Source organism: Meleagris gallopavo, chromosome 3 (assembly GCF_000146605.3).
Source record: "Meleagris gallopavo isolate NT-WF06-2002-E0010 breed Aviagen turkey brand Nicholas breeding stock chromosome 3, Turkey_5.1, whole genome shotgun sequence".
NCBI lineage: Eukaryota > Metazoa > Chordata > Aves > Galliformes > Phasianidae > Meleagris > Meleagris gallopavo.
Genome location: NC_015013.2, coordinates 76,510,264 through 76,529,639, shown reverse-complemented (window position 1 = coordinate 76,529,639; position 19,376 = coordinate 76,510,264). Strand labels below are relative to the sequence as shown.

Sequence of the window (19,376 nt, the reverse complement as noted above, 5' to 3'; positions counted from 1 at the left end):
GCCTCCTATTTATTACCATGGAAACTACAACAGATACAAAGAGAACAATAACACTGTTTATTAGAGCAAATTCTCAGATGCAATAAACTCTTTTTCAATATGGTCACCATCCCTGGCTATTTATTTTGGCAAAGTGATTAATTTTTGCTAGACTGCATGCTGCACTTGTAAACAAACGCACCAACAGAGGTGACCTGCTGTCACCACTACTGAAACACACCACCGACTGCCTCACTGTGCTCACATCCACTGTTTGGGCTCCATAAATGTTGAGCAAGTATCAGTGAATGTCAATGGGTGCAATCTTTTCCACATGCAGGAATTCAACTCCACACCTTTTCTCCAAACACACTTCCATGTCAGACTGCCCCTCTGCTGCCATCTTTCACATGGTAACAGAACATAATGGAATATTGGCAGGAAGGTCCAACTCTACTGCCATAGCACCAACATTTGCCTCTGATGTTGTGGGCCAGTGTAATAAAATAGGAGACATTACTTTTGGGGCAGCCCTCATAAGCAATCTGTGATATGCAAGATGATCTGCATCAGTGTTCCAATATTAATTGTTTTCCTGTTCTGAGTCATAAAAAGACTAAACATGACTCTAAATAACTGACTTCAGGAGCATTTTTTTCTTTTTTTTCCTTAGGCTGTGTCTAGCAACTTATATGTAGGTGTAAAACTCATGAAACCATTCTCTGCATCCAAAAAAAGCAAACTTAAGCAAACATCTCCCTTGCTACAAGCCCCAAGGCTGCTCAAAAGGCAGTGCATCATTGAGAAAAGGCATAGTCTCCTTCCAGATTTTGTATTGCTCTCTCAGGTGAAGTCTGTCTTGGATCACAGCACTGAACAAGCTTGTCCACCTCCACATGCTGTTGCTGGAGTGTTCTTTGACAACCTCTCAGACACAGCTTTATTCAGGCGCAACACCTGCAGCTGCACGGTCCTTAGCTCTCAGAAGGAATCTGCTGTGCTCATCTCTCTGTAGACAGGATGCTCTATATAGCTATTTTCATCATGACTTATTTCTGCTGGTGCCTCCTCTGCCATCTGTCTGACAGTTTCATAATAAATTTTAATAGAATTTACTCAATTACTAAGGACCACAGTATAGTTATTAATGTGAATGTTTAAAGTGAATACAGTGTGCACGAGTCTCTTTCATACAAACATGCTTAATATTACTGTTGTAACTTATATTACTGTATTTTTCTCTGCTGTGCAGTTTTACTTAAGAATGCGAAGAAGGAGGAAGAAAAGCCTTTCAGAGACTGTGCAGATGTATACCAATCTGGTTTTAACAAAAGTGGTGTCTACACTATTTATATTAACAATGTGTCAGATCCTAAAAAGGTAAGGCAAATATATGATCTATTTTCATTTTTGTAAATGGGAAGTTACCCTGACCTTAAAAGGAGCATTTGGAGCCTTTATTCTCATTCTTCAAACTATTGCACTGAAACAAATAAACCTGGTTATATTCAGACTTGAAAAAAATACAATAGAATGAAGAAAATGATAAAGTGTATTATTCCAGACATTCTTCTTTCTCACTGACAGAGAATCCCTCCTAAATTCCAACATGCACTCAAGAGTTTATGCACTTCCTCCCACTCAGCAAGTTCAGCTGAATCCCTGTATGACCACCAATAAGCCTGCAATGAGGCTTAGAAAATTATTATCTTCTATTATAAAATTGTTTTCTTCTGTTATATTATTTTCTTTCATAAAATGCTGTAATGAGGAAGCTGATGAGCAGATGATGTAGTAGCAGAGAAAGAAAGACAAGAATTAATGGATTTAAAAATAAAAATTTACGAAAATCATACTTTTCTTGTACAAAGTAAGGAAGAATGACTGCAGAGAACACATTAAATATTAGCACTGATGATGAATCTTGTATTTTCTTGTCCTCTGAAGAGATATTTACAAGCTTTTTTGGATGAAAATGAAACAGTATATAAAAAGGCTTTTTCTAGAATGATTTTGGGGCTAAAGTGAGCCAGCTGAAGCTAGGAAAGTGAACAAATAGGTTAATGGTAATTCAGACAGGGAGAAAGGCAGGCTTGTCCCTCTGACAGGGCACTACTGCGAGCAGCCCCACCATGGCTATGGGCTAGTTACTTGCCAGAGAAAAGTAGAGTGTCGTCCAGCAATTGGTTTGGATGGAAGAAAGGGAACTCTGTCTTTGAGGTGATTTTATTCTTACTGCAGTAAAATGGTGACCCTGCAAATAGAAGAACGCAGTACAAATATTACCAATGTAACTCTCTATAGGCACTTTACAATGATACTACGGTATGTAAAATTTATTTCTAAAGAAAATTTGGTTTTGGACAGCCTTTGGAAGCCTCTGAATGTCCACTCGTTATGGTTTACTGAGTAATTAGTGTTCGTTAAAGCATGATTATAATTGTAGTGGGAGAGTGCTTTGGGCAAAGGCCAATAAAGCTCTGATGAATATGAAAGGACATGACATGAAATGCAGAGACACCTTTAAGCTTTACTGAACAGGACAAGAACAAAAGCAGTTCCATAGAAGCTGTTCATCTCAAAACAGAGTTGTTACACCAAAGTCAGAATTGCATGCACAAGTTGGATTTACTTAGCCTTATTAATGTTCCAGAATCTGGATTGCAATGAAAAACAGTAGGTATCTGAAAGCACTGTAGCACTTATGCTCCTGGTATACTTCCAGGAGCATCAGAGTACCTAAACACACTTCACTGATGATGCAAGTGCACTAACACAATGGAAACTACTCTGTGTCCATGCTTATATCACTGTTTGCAGACAATGTTGTCAATCAATACGTGTAGCACAGCTCAGCTGGTATCACTGTACTACTTTTTGTTTTTTTTTCTTTCCTGAAGGCTTCCTTTTGAGTTAGAATTATTGTGCGAATGTGCGTGTGTTGAGAGAGTTTCTGCTAGCACCTGTTTCTGTCTTGCCCTAATGATAACACAGTAAGAACTGATCCTAGGCATGCTCAAGTTAATCAAGTGAGGACTCTAATTGCTTTAACAGATGTTATTTCAGACATTCAGATTGTATCAACAATCTGCAAAACAGTGCTGTGCAGAGAAAGCTGAACCAACTCCAGCTGAGGTAGCTTCAAAATCAGATCAGCGCATCACTGTGGCAGGACTAATTAGCCCAGAGAGAGCACCATGCTGACACAGTTAGATTGCTCTGGGATCCATGCAGTATCTTGAATTCCATGGAGACATACCCATTTGCTTAAAGCAGGCTCAGTTATCTGGATTATCACAACAGCAGTGCACAATTTCTACATTTCTGAAGTGGCCTAATATTTTTGCCTTCTGTAATACCTGCAGCCACCAGCAATTGCCTCATTTTTTGCCATTTTATACTTTGGGATATGAAAATAGACTTTTGTTACATTATGTATTTCCTTAGGGATACTTGCATCCTGACACTGAATAGCAAAAGCCCCTTCATCATCTATACAATTGTTACTGTCAGTTCTAATAATTTTGCTCTTCATACCTTCCTATATTCATGGAAAACTGTCCTTTATGCATACAGCTCCATAATATTTATATGCCTCATTTTTCATGCTTAAAAAAACAGCTTGCAAATTTTCTTTCATGCCACTAGCTTCAACTGTTCATTGGCTTAAAATGTTTTCCAATCCTACATGAAAAATAAGTTATTCATTTCTGATGAAAAGGATCCAAATTATATTCCATATCTTTGAGAAAAGATTTGCCTTAAAATATTAAGCTAATCAATTGCCTTATTTAGGGGTGTGTGTGTTTGTGTGCGGGCATGCAGTGCTTGATGGTGCTGATAAACAATTATCCCTCAGTCATAGTGACAGCAAAGGTAAGAGTCCGCTCAGGGTTATACACAGGTGGGGGCACCTACTGGGGGAAGAGAGGCTGTTGTGGATAGAGGGGCAGTGAAGGTGATGTCACTGCTGTTACAGGAGGTGGAGGAAGCCAAAGGGACAGCTCTGAGTGATTGCAGCATCTCCATATCCTATCATGCTTCACTCTATAACTCTGCTTTAACATCAACCAAAGTCATCACAAGGATGATTTCTATAAACTTCTTTGTGCACTGCACTGAAAATGCCATGTTAAATGCTGGCGTATCTGTGTGTTTACAACTCTGCAAAGAATCTGCACTGCCATGAATTCTGTCTTCACCCTCTCTCTGCTTTCTGCCTGTGGACTTTCTGCAAGCTTCACATTGATGACCTCTCTGAGTATATCTGCCAGAACTTTAACTCATTAACTATATGGATGCTGCATGCACTGTAAAGTCTGTGGTTCTCGCTCAGTTACCTCCAGCCTTGGTTTCTGTATAAGAGATATATTCCCTGAATCTCAAATGGCTTGTTTGATCTTGAGCTTGTTGATACAAATCTACAGTGTCGACTTGTGAAGTCATATTGTGGAAGCACTTAAAGTACATTATGAAGTAATCCCACCAGTTTCATTTATAGTAGAATTACATTATTAGACCTCTACAGTATTATTATACATTTTTAATAATTTAATCCATAACTGTGAATTATGTACAAATAATTCCATATATGCTTTTTGGGGGTCCTGTTGGACGAGAAGCTGGACATGAGCCAGCAATTTGTGCTTGCAGCTCGGAAGGCCAACTGTGTTCTGGGCTGCATTAAAAAAGGGGTGGCCAGCAGGGAGAAGTGCTGATTGTCCCCCTCTACCTGGCTCTTGTGAGGGCTTATTTGGAGTACTGTGTCCAGGCCTGGGGCTCCCAATACGGAAGGATGTAATGCTCTTGGAGCAGGTCCAGAGGAGGGCCATTATGATCACAGGGCTGGAGCACCTCTCCTGTGAAAAAAGATTGAGGGAACTGGGCTTGTTTAGCTTGGAAAAGAGAAAGATCCGGGGAGACCTCATTGTGGCCTCCCAGTACTTTAAGGGAACATATAAGCAGGAGGGGGAACGACTGTTTACTAGGGTGGATAGTGATAGCACAAGGAGAAATAGTCTTAAACTGAGACAGGGGAGATTTAGGTTAGATAGTAGGAGGAAGTTTTTCACATAGATGGTGGTGACAAACTGGAACAGGTTGCTTAAGGAGGTTGTGGATGCCCCATCCTTGGAGTCATTCAAGGCCAGGCTGGATGTGGCTCTGGGCAGCTTGGTCTGGTGATTGGCGACCCTGTGCATAGCAGGGGGGTTGAAACTCGATGATCATTGTGGGCTTTTTCAACCCAGGCCATTCTATGATTCTATGATTCTTTTAATAGCTTGGGTATTCTTATTCATGCCTTTAAGGAAGGCAGTAGTGAAACACTTTGGATACCCTTTTAATTTAAACCAGGTTCTTTTTGTTGATGATAAATTCAGAATGTAGAGATATGTAAAAATTCAAAGTAACTTCATCCTTTTCTTAATTTGGTAGAGGATTAAACATCAGAATGTGCTAAAAGTTGTTTAACGATTGAGTGCTCTGACACTGCCTGGGACAGAAGCCAGTCCAGGACATTTGTTGGCTAGAACTGTGCACAGCAAACATCTATAAGGAGCTTGGCACCCCTGTTAGTGTGGCAGGTGTTTGTGTCTACCACCACAGAAAGTGCCAGACCACACAATGACAGCTGCTGTAAATCTCTCTTTCACTCTGCAGTTTTCTCCTTTAATCTGCTATATTATATAGAAACATTCAAGTACTTTAATAGGCATTTTTTTCTATTCTAGAATAAAAAGACTTGTATTGTGTGTGTGTGTGTGCGTCTTTAAAATGAGTAGTCTTAGTACAGTTGAGGATTTAATGCTTTAGAAATTGGCATGGATTCATGGGAGCTTTACATGACTTGTAAGGAAAGTGAATCCGTCATTTAGAAATTCTCACTGTAAATCAGATTAAGAAATTAAATCTTGCAGATAAATGTTTTGACTCTCACCATCTTCCCTGAACAAAGTATAGGGCCAAAATATTTGTAAAAATTTGTGGGTTTTCTTGTGGTTAACCTAAATGAAGTTCACATATTTGCACTGTTCAGTATTCTGTTTCCTTCCTGTACCTACACAGTCTCTTCGCTTGTCATGCCTGGAGCAAATTAAAACAAAAGTTCTTGCACAGATTACTGTGACAATGGTTATGAGAAAGAAAGATTTAAACTGTTTTGCCTGAGGGTGGAATATGGTTCTTTCTCAAATAAGAGATCTTATGAATTGGATATTAGCCTTTGATTTGGCAAAGCAACTTAAAGTTCTAAGTTACTCTCCAGTGCAGTCGATGTGAATGCCAAAAGCTAAAACTGATAGGTGGCATCTATTCCACCTTCTCACATATTAGCACCTTTCTTAAAAAACAAAATATAACTATAAAAGCATAGAGTCAAATGAAAATTAGGATAACTGCAGTGCCACTCTGGGGTGGACGAGTACTTGGGAATGAAAATCAGGAAAATTTGCTTCAATTAAGAGCACTGAGAAACTTAGTCGGATCTTAAAATTGTTTCATACAATAATGAATGCTACCACCACATACCAAGAAAAGTGAATGTATAAGTAGTGTCTGTAATTTATTTATAACTTATCCTCTATTTTTTTTTTTTAAATGTAGGGTAAGAAGGGTGAAAAATGAATAAAAAATAAATATCCATTTTAAATGGGTACTTTTCTGTATGAACATACTTTACTGAGAGAATTACACTGAATGTATACGGGGTCTGAGCATGCCATCAAAAGCATAAAGCATGAATCCATAGGGAAACAGGCTTCCATAATTCCATTATTCACATTTTCCACCTCTAAAATGACAGGATTCCAGTGCAAGCATCTCTTCTTTTTTTTTTTGTTACTGCACAGGTCTTTTGTAATATGGAAATCAATGGAGGAGGATGGACAGTTATACAGCACCGAGAAGATGGGAGTCTGGATTTCCAGAAAGGTTGGAAAGAATACAAAATGGTAAGGGAAAAGATGTGGAATAGCTGTAAATTCATAGGAAAAAGATTTCAAATAGTATTTCTCATTGTCTTAAGCGGGTCTTATAATGGTGTGATGTCCAATAGTCCTTTGTGAACTACCTTTTTCATGCATGTTACTATTTAAAGTCATAATATTCTTTTTTTTTACTCAGCTGAGTATTATTTTGCATGAATTAGGGTTTCTGTCAGTTCAGTTACTGAGATTAAAATGAGATGATGTCCAGGCATATATAGTAAAGAATGTTAATGTCTTGTCTGCCTCTCTGAAGTTTGGAATTGCTGTCACATTGACGGGTAATGAGAATGTGCCGATATTCCTAACATATAGATGCCTTCAACTAAGGGGAACTCCTTCAGAATTTGGAGCTTCTCAGATAGGAACAAAGAGTTTTACTGGGGTTTATCCCAAGCCACACAAGACCTCTGCCAATTAAGACAATGTACTGGAAACGTTGATACTTCAAATAGAATTAAAGAACAATAAATAACTTACCAAATTACAGATAACATTACATTAGCTGGTTATTTTCCCATTGCCAACTTAAAAAATAATTCTAGTCTAAATAATTTCTGAGCTTCTCACTCATTCCCAGATCAAACTTCTCTGTGGAGTTTCTTTCTTTGAATTCCTGAGAACTGGATTTTATTTCCGAGACATTCTCAGTGAAGTTTTCAGAACCGTATTACAAGCTTGGAAGAGAAAAATCTTTTTTCTAGCAGTTTTTGAAAGGTACCATATGGAAAGAATATTTAAAATGCTAAAAAAAATAAAGTAAGGTCCAGTCAGTAATAATTTAAATGCAGAAAAGTTCTGTTCAGAAATTAAAATTAAAATAAATAAGTAAATAAAAGGAATGTCAGATTATTTAGCCAAAATATCATTTTGGATTCTAAGGATGCTTTGTTTTTAATATTTTTATATAACTAGAAAATATAAATTTTAGGGAAAAATTAACCATTTAGGTTCCTGACATCAGACCTTGTTGACAGTGGATTAAAAAATGATATAATCTGTCACTTAATATATGTGAGATAAAATTAATATTGAAATGACAGATATTTTTGAATGAATTTTCAAAATTGGACACAATTTTTTAGAAATCATAAAAATAGAAAATCAGGCTGTCTGGAGTTTTAATATAGCAGAAAATTTGAAAACTGTTCTACTCTATTTTGATATGAAGTCAAATAAAATACAAAATGTCATTTTGGGGAGGTGAACCAGGTATCTTAAGATTATACCATTCCTACTTATGAAGAAATTAGAATTTGTGTGCGCAATCTAACTTGCTCTTTTTTTGTTTTAATTTATACACTCCACATGAATTATAGAGATTTACTCCCTCATTTGCTTTTTCATAGACCAATCCTTTTTTTTCTTTCTTTTTTTTTTTTAATTTCATTGCAACAGTATGAACATTTTGAGGATTGGATTATGGAGGGTTTGACTAGTTCAAACAATCTGAATTCATTTTCATTTTCTTTATGAAAATATAATCTTCTAGTAGATGCCTCAGTTTTGTAGTATCTGTTTCAGACTTAACTGATAAACATCCTATAAATGATGAATACAGTTGGTATATACCTTTTTCTCTGCTTCCACCAAAGTTACTACTGAAGGCCTCTAGCTGTGATTATCTTATCCCATCAAATGTTGGACAATTGAAGATGGTAGAAGAAACTGGAGATTACTCTAACGTGTAGGAGTTTGAGCTTCAACATAAGAGCACTACTGACTTAATTGCCTCATTTTTATTTTTTCTCAGTGAGGGTCTGAAGAGTTTATTAGGTCACTTCACAGCTCTGTTCTAACACATCTACTTATTTTTTCTTCCAGTGAAAACCAGGTGCTGTGGTAGGAGATGCAGCAGTTCTTAAAATATGCTCAGACATAGTTTCTAGATTTTCTAAGATTCTTCTTGTGCTTTTCTCACTAGGGCATCTAATCTAACAGAAATAAGCATTATCATGATGATGTAACAGCAATAATGAATCTCTGTAGATTCATTCACCTTCAGTGCATTTGGTTTCTATGGGAAAAGAACCTCGAAAACACTGGAAAGATTTGTTACAAGGAAATACTGAATGCCAGCTTTGATGTTGTCCTAAGAATCTCAGGTCACCAACCTGTAGTACTTCTAGCACCTTCACAGATTTCTGGTTCTACTAGTTTTATGAAACCCTTGCGTATTTTCTCTAACCCTACCTTGAGATCCTTATGACAAGTAGCTCTGAAAGGATGGACATGGGATGTTCTCTGCAAAGGTGATTGACAACACTGCTGGTTACAGAAGTTACCCAGTTACCGCTGATTAATCCTGCTGAAAAACCTTGAGGTAATCACTGTCTTTGACAGTTTCACACTGGTGCCTCAAGGATTTATGGAATTCAGTTCCTGTTCAGTGTATTCTGCAGACATAAACACATGAAACGAATCAATAGAGAGATAAAACAGCCATAAATATTTCATAAGTAGGAAATGCACAACTCAATCCACACTTTAATCACCACAAAGTTAGTGATAACAGCACTACAAACTTCTTCTCCTCATTCTTTTAGCTCCATTTTCACTCATACCCAATACCCATTCTGGAAAACAAAGTTAAACTTTCTCTGGTATCTAAAACAGTAGCTGACGAATAAAAGTCTTGTTCAGATTTATTCTGTTATCTCATTTCTTATTGGCATAAGTTCTTATCGGTTCTTTTTTTTTTACATCAGTCATATCCTATGCAGTGAAATTTGTGCCTTTGTTCTTAATAACTCATTTTTGAATACAAACTCTTGTAGACCGTATCAGTTTTATATATTCAGATATATAAATTTGAAGAAATTCTGAGGAAGTCCTTTGAATTCAGTCTCCTGTACTTTTCTTATTAGTATTTATCTTCTCTTTCATGTTTTGCAATGGATTTTTCACATTACTATTAGTATCTTATCAAAAATATTTCAATATTAGTATCTGATAATTCCTTTAGCAACAGCAGCTAGGATCACCCTAAAGCAGGTTTCTGCTGTTTTTCACATTTCCTTGTTTGAAGTGGGAATTAGAGTTTCAACTTCTGGAAAGAGAATGTCTTTAAAATAAATAAGTAAATAAATAAATAATACCTTATCTAAGCAATTTTTCATCTGAGTGGAGTTTCGGTCTGACTTCTGTTCTGAGCAGTCTTCAGATCAGGTTCTCCTTCCTTCTTTGGCTTACTAAAACAGATCTGAAGAGAAGAACTGCTGGTTCCAAATAGACTGTCTGTCTAATCTATGCATCTTTCTATCTATCTTGTATCTGTCTATCTATCTACCTAGCTGGAGGCATATCTTATAACTTCTGCAGGAACAGATTCAATTTTTTCCCTGTCAGTAATGTGAAGAACTATACAAATTACATTGCAGTGCAAGCATGATCCTTCCTGAAAAATGAAGGTTTTGAGAATCACAGCGTCATAGAATCATTAAAGAAGGAAAAGACTACTGAAATAATAAATTCCAACTGTCAGTCAACCACCACCATGCCCACTAACCCATGTCCCTCAGTGCCACATTGCCATGTTTCTTGAACATCTCTAGAGACAGTGACTCCCTCACTTCCCTGTCAGTCTGCTCATTCTGATTCATTCAGAGCAAAAAATTTGTCCTAGTATGCAAACTGAACCTCCCTTTGCACAGCTTGAGTCCACTACCTCGTTCTATTTCTAGTTACCTGGGAGAGAAGACCAACCTTTACCTCGCCAAGGCTTCCTTTCAGGTAGATGTAGAGAGCTATAAAGTCTCCCCTGAGGCTTCACTTCTTCAGAACAAGAATGGACCTGGAAGAAAGAAAAATAATAGGGAATACACATCCTCAGAAAAGACAGAAAGCATGCTGCTCCTTTACTGAAAAAAAAAAAAACAAGATGAGTCAAGTGATATTTGTTACATGGATAAGCTCATGAGAGAGGAATGCAAGGGGATAGAAAAGACACGATTAAGACACAAATAATTTCATAACATATAGGCACAAATGCATTTCTTACAAATAGTACATTTCAAAGACGTGAGTTATAAATTGTCTGCATCTGAAAAAAAATCATTACTTCAAGTGAGTGGAATATATGACATAGAAGTAGTTTTTTTCTTTCAAACATTTACCAAGTAATTTGGATATAAGGAAATGATTTTTAGTGACAGGAATGTGTATTAAGATATCCTGCGAGTAACGCCTTTCCAGAAACTCACTCATCTCTGATAAGGAACTGCCTGTCACCATACTTTATTAAAAAGTCACTTCTGACTGAAACTGCTACTCAGTTAATTGTAATAATAATTGACATTTTCATCAGTATTACAAAATGAGCCAGCATATTCTCCTCTTCTTCTGAGGTCTAGCATGTCCAGTAGAGGCTAGCTCTTGAAACTATTTAGTTCTGACCAAGGCTGTCAGAACTTCTACCACAGGATCTAAGAGAGCAAGAACAAAATCATTTTTGCTTCAGAGAGCTTTGGATCACTAGACTAGGCAACAGAGATGCTATCACACAAGAAAGCATCTTCATTTTTTGGAATATTTCCTGATGAAAAAATTAGCATAGTATTGAGCAGTTGCGTTCTAACTATGCTGTATTGAATATAGTCTTTAACACTTATTGAAGAAACTCTCTAAGCAAAAGGTGGACATGCTATTTTACAAGATCCAGCAGATATTTTGAGAGGTTTTGTTTATTTTTTAATGAGGGAGAGAGATCCTTAGGTACCTGCTCTGCTATTCTCCAAATGAACATGTATGCTCTCATCACAGAACAGTTTTCTTTTGACGGATATATGTCTGCCTGATCTGTTCCATCTGGGACTCGCTGAAGCAGCCCTTCACCTAGGAATTTACGTAAAATCAGTGTTATAATTATCTAACTCTGGTGTTAATCTTCTACTCTCATTCAATTTTTAGTATCCCAGTGAAGTCCAAGTAAAAGAGAGAAGAGCAACCTGTAAGCCAAGAGAGAGAGAGTAGAAGAAAATTAAGTCCTACCTCCAAAATTTTTTCTTTTTGCCCAAAGTGAAATAAAATTACTTTTTTCTTTTTAAGGACATGAATATTTACCTCTAATCTACACAATTTATTTATTTGAAAATAACAGAAGAGAAACTTCTCTTACACTCCCAATTTGTCTTAGAATACAAAATCAAGCTTTCTTTTCTTTAAAATAAACTCATCTCCTTTGAATACATATAGTAAGAGCCACAGTAAGTATCTGTATGTTCCCAGGATCCATTTTTGCTAGAGTGCAGGAACTTTGGGAAAGGGGTTCTCCACCTAGCCTGCCTTGTTAGGAAATACCTAATTTTAGTTGTAGAGTCAAGACGTGAGATTGAAATCCAGGCAAGAGGAAGAATCACTGGCTATTGTATGTAGATAACTGGAGGAAAGTGAGCTGTATGGGACTCATTGCCAGGCTAGAGGTACCATTTAAGCGAAGTTTGTACTTCAAAACTGGTCTCTACTTTTGGGATTTTTCCTCATGAGGTAATCCGCTTCTACTGATGCTCTGTATGTTAAGGAAGGACAAAGACAATAATTTCTGTGTCTGCTGATACATTTGGATTAGAAGGAACAAGTATGGCTGCAGAACTTGAACAAGATTGTGAGAAATACTTCAAGTGGGGAATAATTGTACAGACATTTAGTTCTGTATTTAGTTTGAAAGTAACTTTTCATTTAAACTTTGGAGAAGGTGCCTTTGAGTTCCACCCAAACATATTTTTGAAACATTGCACAAAGTATTTATTTGTATTTAATAAAAATAACTATGAATATTTATTATTATTTTAATATATTTTTAAGTTAGCATTATTTAACACATTGGTTATTTCAGAAAAGTTTAAGCTGTTTCTATAGGCCATATGTTTATTTTAAAATAAATATACAGTGAATAATCTGATGTGATGGAAATGAAAAATTATTCTGAGCTTTTAAGAAATTATCCTCTTGCACAAAATGCATGCCAAATCCTCAGCTACGGCAAAATGAGCTGAATATTCTTTATGGCTTCTGGGAAGACACTGCTGTTGTAAAACACTGAAATATTATCTGCCTTTTTCAGTGAATTGTCTGACAGAAGATGAACCCATAGAATATATTGACTGTGTCTGGTTTCAATTTTATTTTGTCTATAAAAGTCAAAGCTTCCTATGAACATTATCAGACAAAATAAATAAAGTAAGAGAGATAATTTTTTAATAAACTTAGAGTAACATGATTTAAGCAGAATACCCCCACAGCATTTGCCAAACCTAATAAAAGTCTTTTGCACCCTACTTATTATTTTTGAATAAGTATCAACTTCTTAAATTCTTCAGGTCATTTTTCAAATCAGAATTGAATTAAATTTCTTTGTGCTCATAACTGATTTTTGTTTTTGTTAATCATTATGCCATTGTAAATGAGGTGATGTAGAACCTGGAAATCATCTAGAGTAATTATAAAATGCACTTTTATTGTATTTGATTCTATGTGTTAATGCATATAAAAGGACAACACATTCCTTTTTTTTTTTCTTTTTAAATATATATATGTAACAATTGGACACTGTGTCAAAACATACACAATTCTATGATATATCAGTAGGCATAGAGAACCAGAAAACTCCTTTGCTTCATCCTGGTACATATATGCTTCATCCTAGTACATATATATACTTCATCCTAGTACATATACATATTGCTCTGAAAGTAAGTTGTGTTATCATGTCTTCAAAACCCATTCTAAATGTAGTGCAAAACACCACAAGATTATTCCTTGATAACAAAACTACTCGCTGATTGTGATTAAATATCTTTTTTCCTAACGTCAGGTAAAACTTGGCCAAAATACAATCATAATGCAGTTTTCAACAGCTGCAAAAATATATTTCCAGTTTGTGAAAAATAAAATGAAACATGAAAATAACTTAACCTAAGTCAGTGCAAAGATTTGTATATCCTGCCTATGACTAATGCTGAGCAGTTGAGAAAATACAATATGGAATGCAAGCTTTTCTCAATTTCTATAGAGTGCTAATGAGGAAAATGTAGAAGAGTTCTGAAAACCTTTGGAAATTTCTGAATTTTTGCTGTTATGATAACTACTTTCTTGGGAAATTGAAGTGCCCAGTTTACCATTTATCCCCAAACCTTATGCAAATTTCAAGGAAAAAGGAATATGACAGTGTTTTGCAGTAAAATTTAAAGTTTAAGGAATTAACCCCTGTACTTGGAAACATGTAATGGACGAAATACAAAAAGTTAATGATAAAATTGTATCTCTTAGTCACTTTAAATGCAGTTTGGAACAGTACTGAAATCCCATTGGGTTTCAAAGGGAATTATAATTAAATACAAACACATTCATGAAATACAGATGTTTCTTCTACTAAATTGATGGCTGAGGATGGCTTGGAACACCTCTCGTACTTCACTGTTTTTAAGTGCAAACTCTTAACATGAAGCATTTGTTACAGTCATCTGAATACAAAAAATCAAAAATGTTGACAGAGTCAATAGGTGAAGGAAAACAAATACATTTAATAACAGTTTGGGGTCTGAAATAAACAACTTTTTCCCATGTAAGTTGATAAACATGGTTTATAGGCAAGGCTGAAAGCATCTTATCACTTGGCACAGAGTTAAACAGCAGAATGTGTATAACTTTCCTGTTAACTAAAATGCTTGACTCTCATTACTGAACAATTACTGAGTCAACTTGTGAACAACAATCCTAATGAGGTTTGTTTTTGTAGAATTTTGTCTCTTATTGAAGTCCCTTCTCATTACTAAAAATCTTCCTGAATTTCTAAGTATTTTCTAAGATTTGCTGTGGCGATAGCTTGAGTTCCCTTGTAATCTCCATCAAATCTCTCCCAGATGTCTAAGGATCCCTCAGAGGCAATATGTGTTGAATATCTGCTTTTGGCTGGCTGATTTGCTCCTGCTGATAGGCAGCTGGAAAGCTGCTGTATCTCCCTGGGCCTGCCCATCCCAGGCAGCAGCTCTCCTGCTACTTTGTTGAACTTCATGTTTGTGAGATGTTTCAAAACTGTTCCAGGCAATTCATAAAAATAGCATACAGGTGTGCATCACAAGTGCACAAGTTGTTTCCGTAAGTCTTCTGGCTGAAGAAAAAAAGATTTTGTATTTGAAGATAAAATTCACAACTGTACTTGAGGGCTAAAGGCACTGAGGTATAACCAAAAGGGCCTTGTATGATCTTTCTTTGCTATCATTTTCTCTACCAGCCTCAAGGTAGGAATGCAAACTAAAAGTTAATTCATACTAAATCAGACTAGTGTCTGAATAGATCTAATAAAGCTCTGATTACCTGTTTATTTGTTTGGTTTCCAATCATAATAATTGCTTAATAAAATACAGTACCCATCATAAGGATTATTCATTTCTTCAGAGGTATTTTTTATATTCTGCTTACTTCTTTGTTTTTATTTCATAAAAGCAGTTTAATTTAAAAGGAGTGTCTCACCGATAAAGAGATGATAATAAAAAAATACATATGTATTTTTTCTAATTAGGGCATGTCAAGAGATTTATTAGAGTATATAGTAACAAAAAAGCCTTTAATTATAAATGGAATTTGGTTTCGAGAATGCTGTTCTCCAATTAAAAAAAATATTAATTGAGAAATTCAGCAGTACATTTGAAACACAAATCATTTTTAGCCTACTCATTTCTAATCTGATTTTCAATAAAGTAGCACTTTCTAATGTAGCTAATGCAGAGACTTTCCCCATAACTTTTTTTTTTTTCATTTTTATATTCCTTCTGTTCTCTTTTGCTTCAACTTCATTTCCTGTGGTCAGGAGAGCAAACCACTTAGTGATAGATTTTCATCTTAGCGTAATAACACGTGAAAAAAGGAGAAGGAAGTGTAAATGTGAAGAAGAAAAATTATTATTTTCAGAATAATTATGTATGGTGTCTGGAGTTTATATAGAACACATATGGGAACACAATGTTAAAAAGCCATATGTACTATATCCTGAATAAGCTGTAATTTAAATAAGATAAGACTAATATAACTCAGTAGAGCCACAGTTCAAAGGAGAGCCCCTACTGCTTGCCAGCAATGAGAAAATGGGAGAAATAATTTGACAAAAATCTTCTTTTAAAGGGTGAAATCTATTAAAAATAATAATATATATTTTCTAGAATAAGAAACCACTTAGATATCAATGTCGCATATTTTGACTGGTATATAGACACCTAAGCTCCAGTGATAAAAGAACTTCTCACTTCTGGATTTTAGGGAGAAAAGCTACCGGCTGAGTAGCCCTGCAGAGTATGTTTTCCCTTCCTCTCAGACAAGCAGCAATAACCATGGGCAAAAGAGGATGTCAGAGACTGGCTGAGGTTGCTCCAGTAGGTCACTGCCAAAGTTGCTACGGCAGGAGTGACCGTGTATGAGAGCCATAGGGCAGAGAGAGAAGGTGAGGTGATGGAAAGGATCAAAAGAACAGATATGAAATACTGAAAACTATTCAGCTTCAGGCAGGGTTTATGCAGATGAGAAATAGGCCATTACATTTTAGAAAGTATGTACAAATTAAAATATGCATGCAAACAGAATAAAGCAGTAAGTGAGAGACACAGAACCATCATCATGGGAAAGCTTGGGGAGTAGAGCTCAAACTGCTCTACTCAAAGTAAGATATCAACGGAATACTACAAACAGTATTCACAGGTACTAAAATGGAAAATCATCTATTTCAGAAGGAAGATATAGTGAAATAATGTGCAGGAAAAGAAGTGTGGAATTACAGTATGCTTCTATACTGAAGTCTAAGTCCTCTCTGAGACTCACCACAGACTGAATCTCAGTTCTTGCAGACTAAACACTTTGTACGCAGGTATCATTTCATGCCCTCTTACCTAAAGGGCAACCATACAGAATATCATCTGTTAATACTACGATGGGTACTGCAGAGAGAAGTAACTTCCCATAGTGAATGGTAAAGGAAAATATTTGACATTCATTGCAGTCTAGTCTACTCCAGAAGCAGAGTTTCATTATTGTTAACTTCTGTCATTTCTTTCATATGTCTGGCAGACACAATTTAGTACCAGAAGGTGAATTTGTATCAAAGCAAGAATATCATTTTGTCATTCATTTAATTTAATCAGGAAATTTTCACAAGGGGCTTCTAAAATCATTCCTGGCGTATCAGTATAAGTAAATCAGCACTTTTCCAGCTTCCACTTTTCCTAACACTAGAAATATGAAAAAGCATGAACTAGTAACCTTGAAATAGTTCTTCACAAAGATAGATTACAATTTTAAAATAATATCTACTGTTTAGAGCCAGTAGTATAAAATAACAGTTTTATAAGAAAAAGAAGAACAAATTTAATATATAGTGTTGTTTGTTTTTTTTTTTGTGCTAAATAAATCTTTTAATTATGGTAAAATATTAATTAAACATAAACAAGTTTAAAACCTGGAGGATGCACAAAAAATATATATGTGATTAGGAGTGCAGTTTGAACACTGGTTATATTTTCTCTTTCATTTTTCCATGTTAGAGAATTGTATAGCCTGGAAATGCGATCATCTGAATATAGGACATGTAAGGAGAGTTAGGTACCTTTAATTACATTATCCTCTGTTGTGCTTTGGCTAATCTATAAAAATATTCTATCTCCTTAAATTAAAGGTTTCAAAGTAACATAACACATATAGATATCTTACGCCACCTCAGCCTGGTAAGATAAAATGAAATTTATAATAGACAAAATCTTAGGCAATATGACTCTGAGTACATCAAGAATGAGGGAAACAAGTAGTTTCACTGGGGATCACTCATCGGCTGGATCTTGTCCTGCATATGCTATATGCAGAAGAGAATTTTAAACCAAAAGTTTGACACCTTCAGTTACAGCGCACAGTCACAGCAGAGAAATTGTCAGAACTGTCCTCCATAGCTAATTTCAATTCGGTGTGTAATCTAAATAAATGTAAATAAATAAATATTTTTTTTAAAAAAATCATAATATACAATAGAATTTTCATTTGGTTTAATTGTCTTAATGATAATGAGGTATAGCATCATATGAAATGTATCATAGTAATTCTTTATGTTCAATATTGCCACTGAAGCATATACATAGGTTTTTCTGAAAGTAAAGCCTCTTATTTATTACCATGGAAAATATGAAAGATACAAAGAGAGAAATAACACTGTTTGATAGTGCAAATTCTCAGTTACAAAACACTGGTTTTCAACATGGTCTCCATCATTAGCTGCGCATTTTTGCCAGTGATGAACAAGATGCATGCCATGCTTCTAAAAATTAGCACCAGTGGAAGTGATCCACTGTTGCTGTTCCACTGCTGAAACACACCATCCACCGCCTCACTGTGATCACATCCACTGTTTGGTCTCCAGAAACTTTCAGCAAGTATCAGTGAATGTAAATGGGTGTAATTATTTCCTCATGGAGGAATTCAGTTTCACACTTTTTCTTCATCTACACTCCTGTGTCAGATGCCTTTTTTGTCATACTGTCCATCAGCTGCCATCTATCACATGGTGACAAAAAATAATGAGATACTGATGGGAAGGATCAACCTCTACTGCCATACCACCAGCATCCGCCTCGTATTATCTGCCAACATAATTAAATAGGAAGTATTACTTTTGGAGTAATCCTTGTAGAAATTTAGCATCCTACTATTAATATCTTGTAATTGGGAAGTGATTTTCAATAGATAATATCCACTGCCCCCAAAAATATCAGTTGAATTTCACAATTTTCATTCATGTTAAGTATTGATGGACTCATTTTAGAGACTAGGACACAAAACTCCATGACCAGTAATTAAGATATATAGGTAAAAAGTGATGGTGATTTTATTATTATATAAATATTCTATAAATTATGATAATTAAATCTAATTTTTCTGCCAACTTTTTTCCAGGGTTTTGGTAGCCCATCAGGTGAACATTGGCTGGGGAATGAATTCATCTTTGCAATTACAAGTCAGAGGCAATATTCTCTAAGAATTGAATTAATGGACTGGGAAGGAAATAGGGCTTATTCACAGTATGACAGATTTCACATAGGAAATGAAAAGCAAAATTACAGGTAAGAATCTCTTGAAATTCTTTTTCCTCTGCTGAGTGATAAACATTGTTTGCTGTTTCACTGTTAAATATGAGAAAGGATAATAATATGATTTTAATTTTTACGTAGAGTCAAAAGGATACTAAAAAATGACATAGAAATCTAATTTCTCATTGATGAAAGGTTAGACAAAATCTAATACATTTGAGAAATAAGGAGTGAACAAACAATGGCCCTATTTGTAAGAAGTGCTTAAAATTGCATAAATTTTTGCATACCTAAGAGCATCAAAACTCAAAACTGTTTGAATAGGAAAAAAAAAAAAGGATTATATTACAAATTGAGA

At 35.5% G+C, this 19,376-nt stretch overlaps 1 protein-coding gene across 1 annotated transcript in view; it reads left to right on the top strand.

The window, feature by feature from the left end:
* The window catches only part of ANGPT1 (angiopoietin 1), a 45,503-nt gene extending 26,433 nt beyond the window's left edge, over window positions 1-19,070 (top strand). Inside the window, exons 4-6 of the mRNA XM_031552970.1 lie at window positions 1,232-1,359; window positions 6,828-6,929; window positions 18,885-19,070. Coding sequence (XP_031408830.1) covers window positions 1,232-1,359; window positions 6,828-6,929; window positions 18,885-19,055 — 401 coding nt within the window. The 3' untranslated portion in view covers window positions 19,056-19,070. The remainder of the gene's footprint in view (window positions 1-1,231; window positions 1,360-6,827; window positions 6,930-18,884) is intronic.
* Window positions 19,071-19,376: the final 306 nt, after the last annotated feature.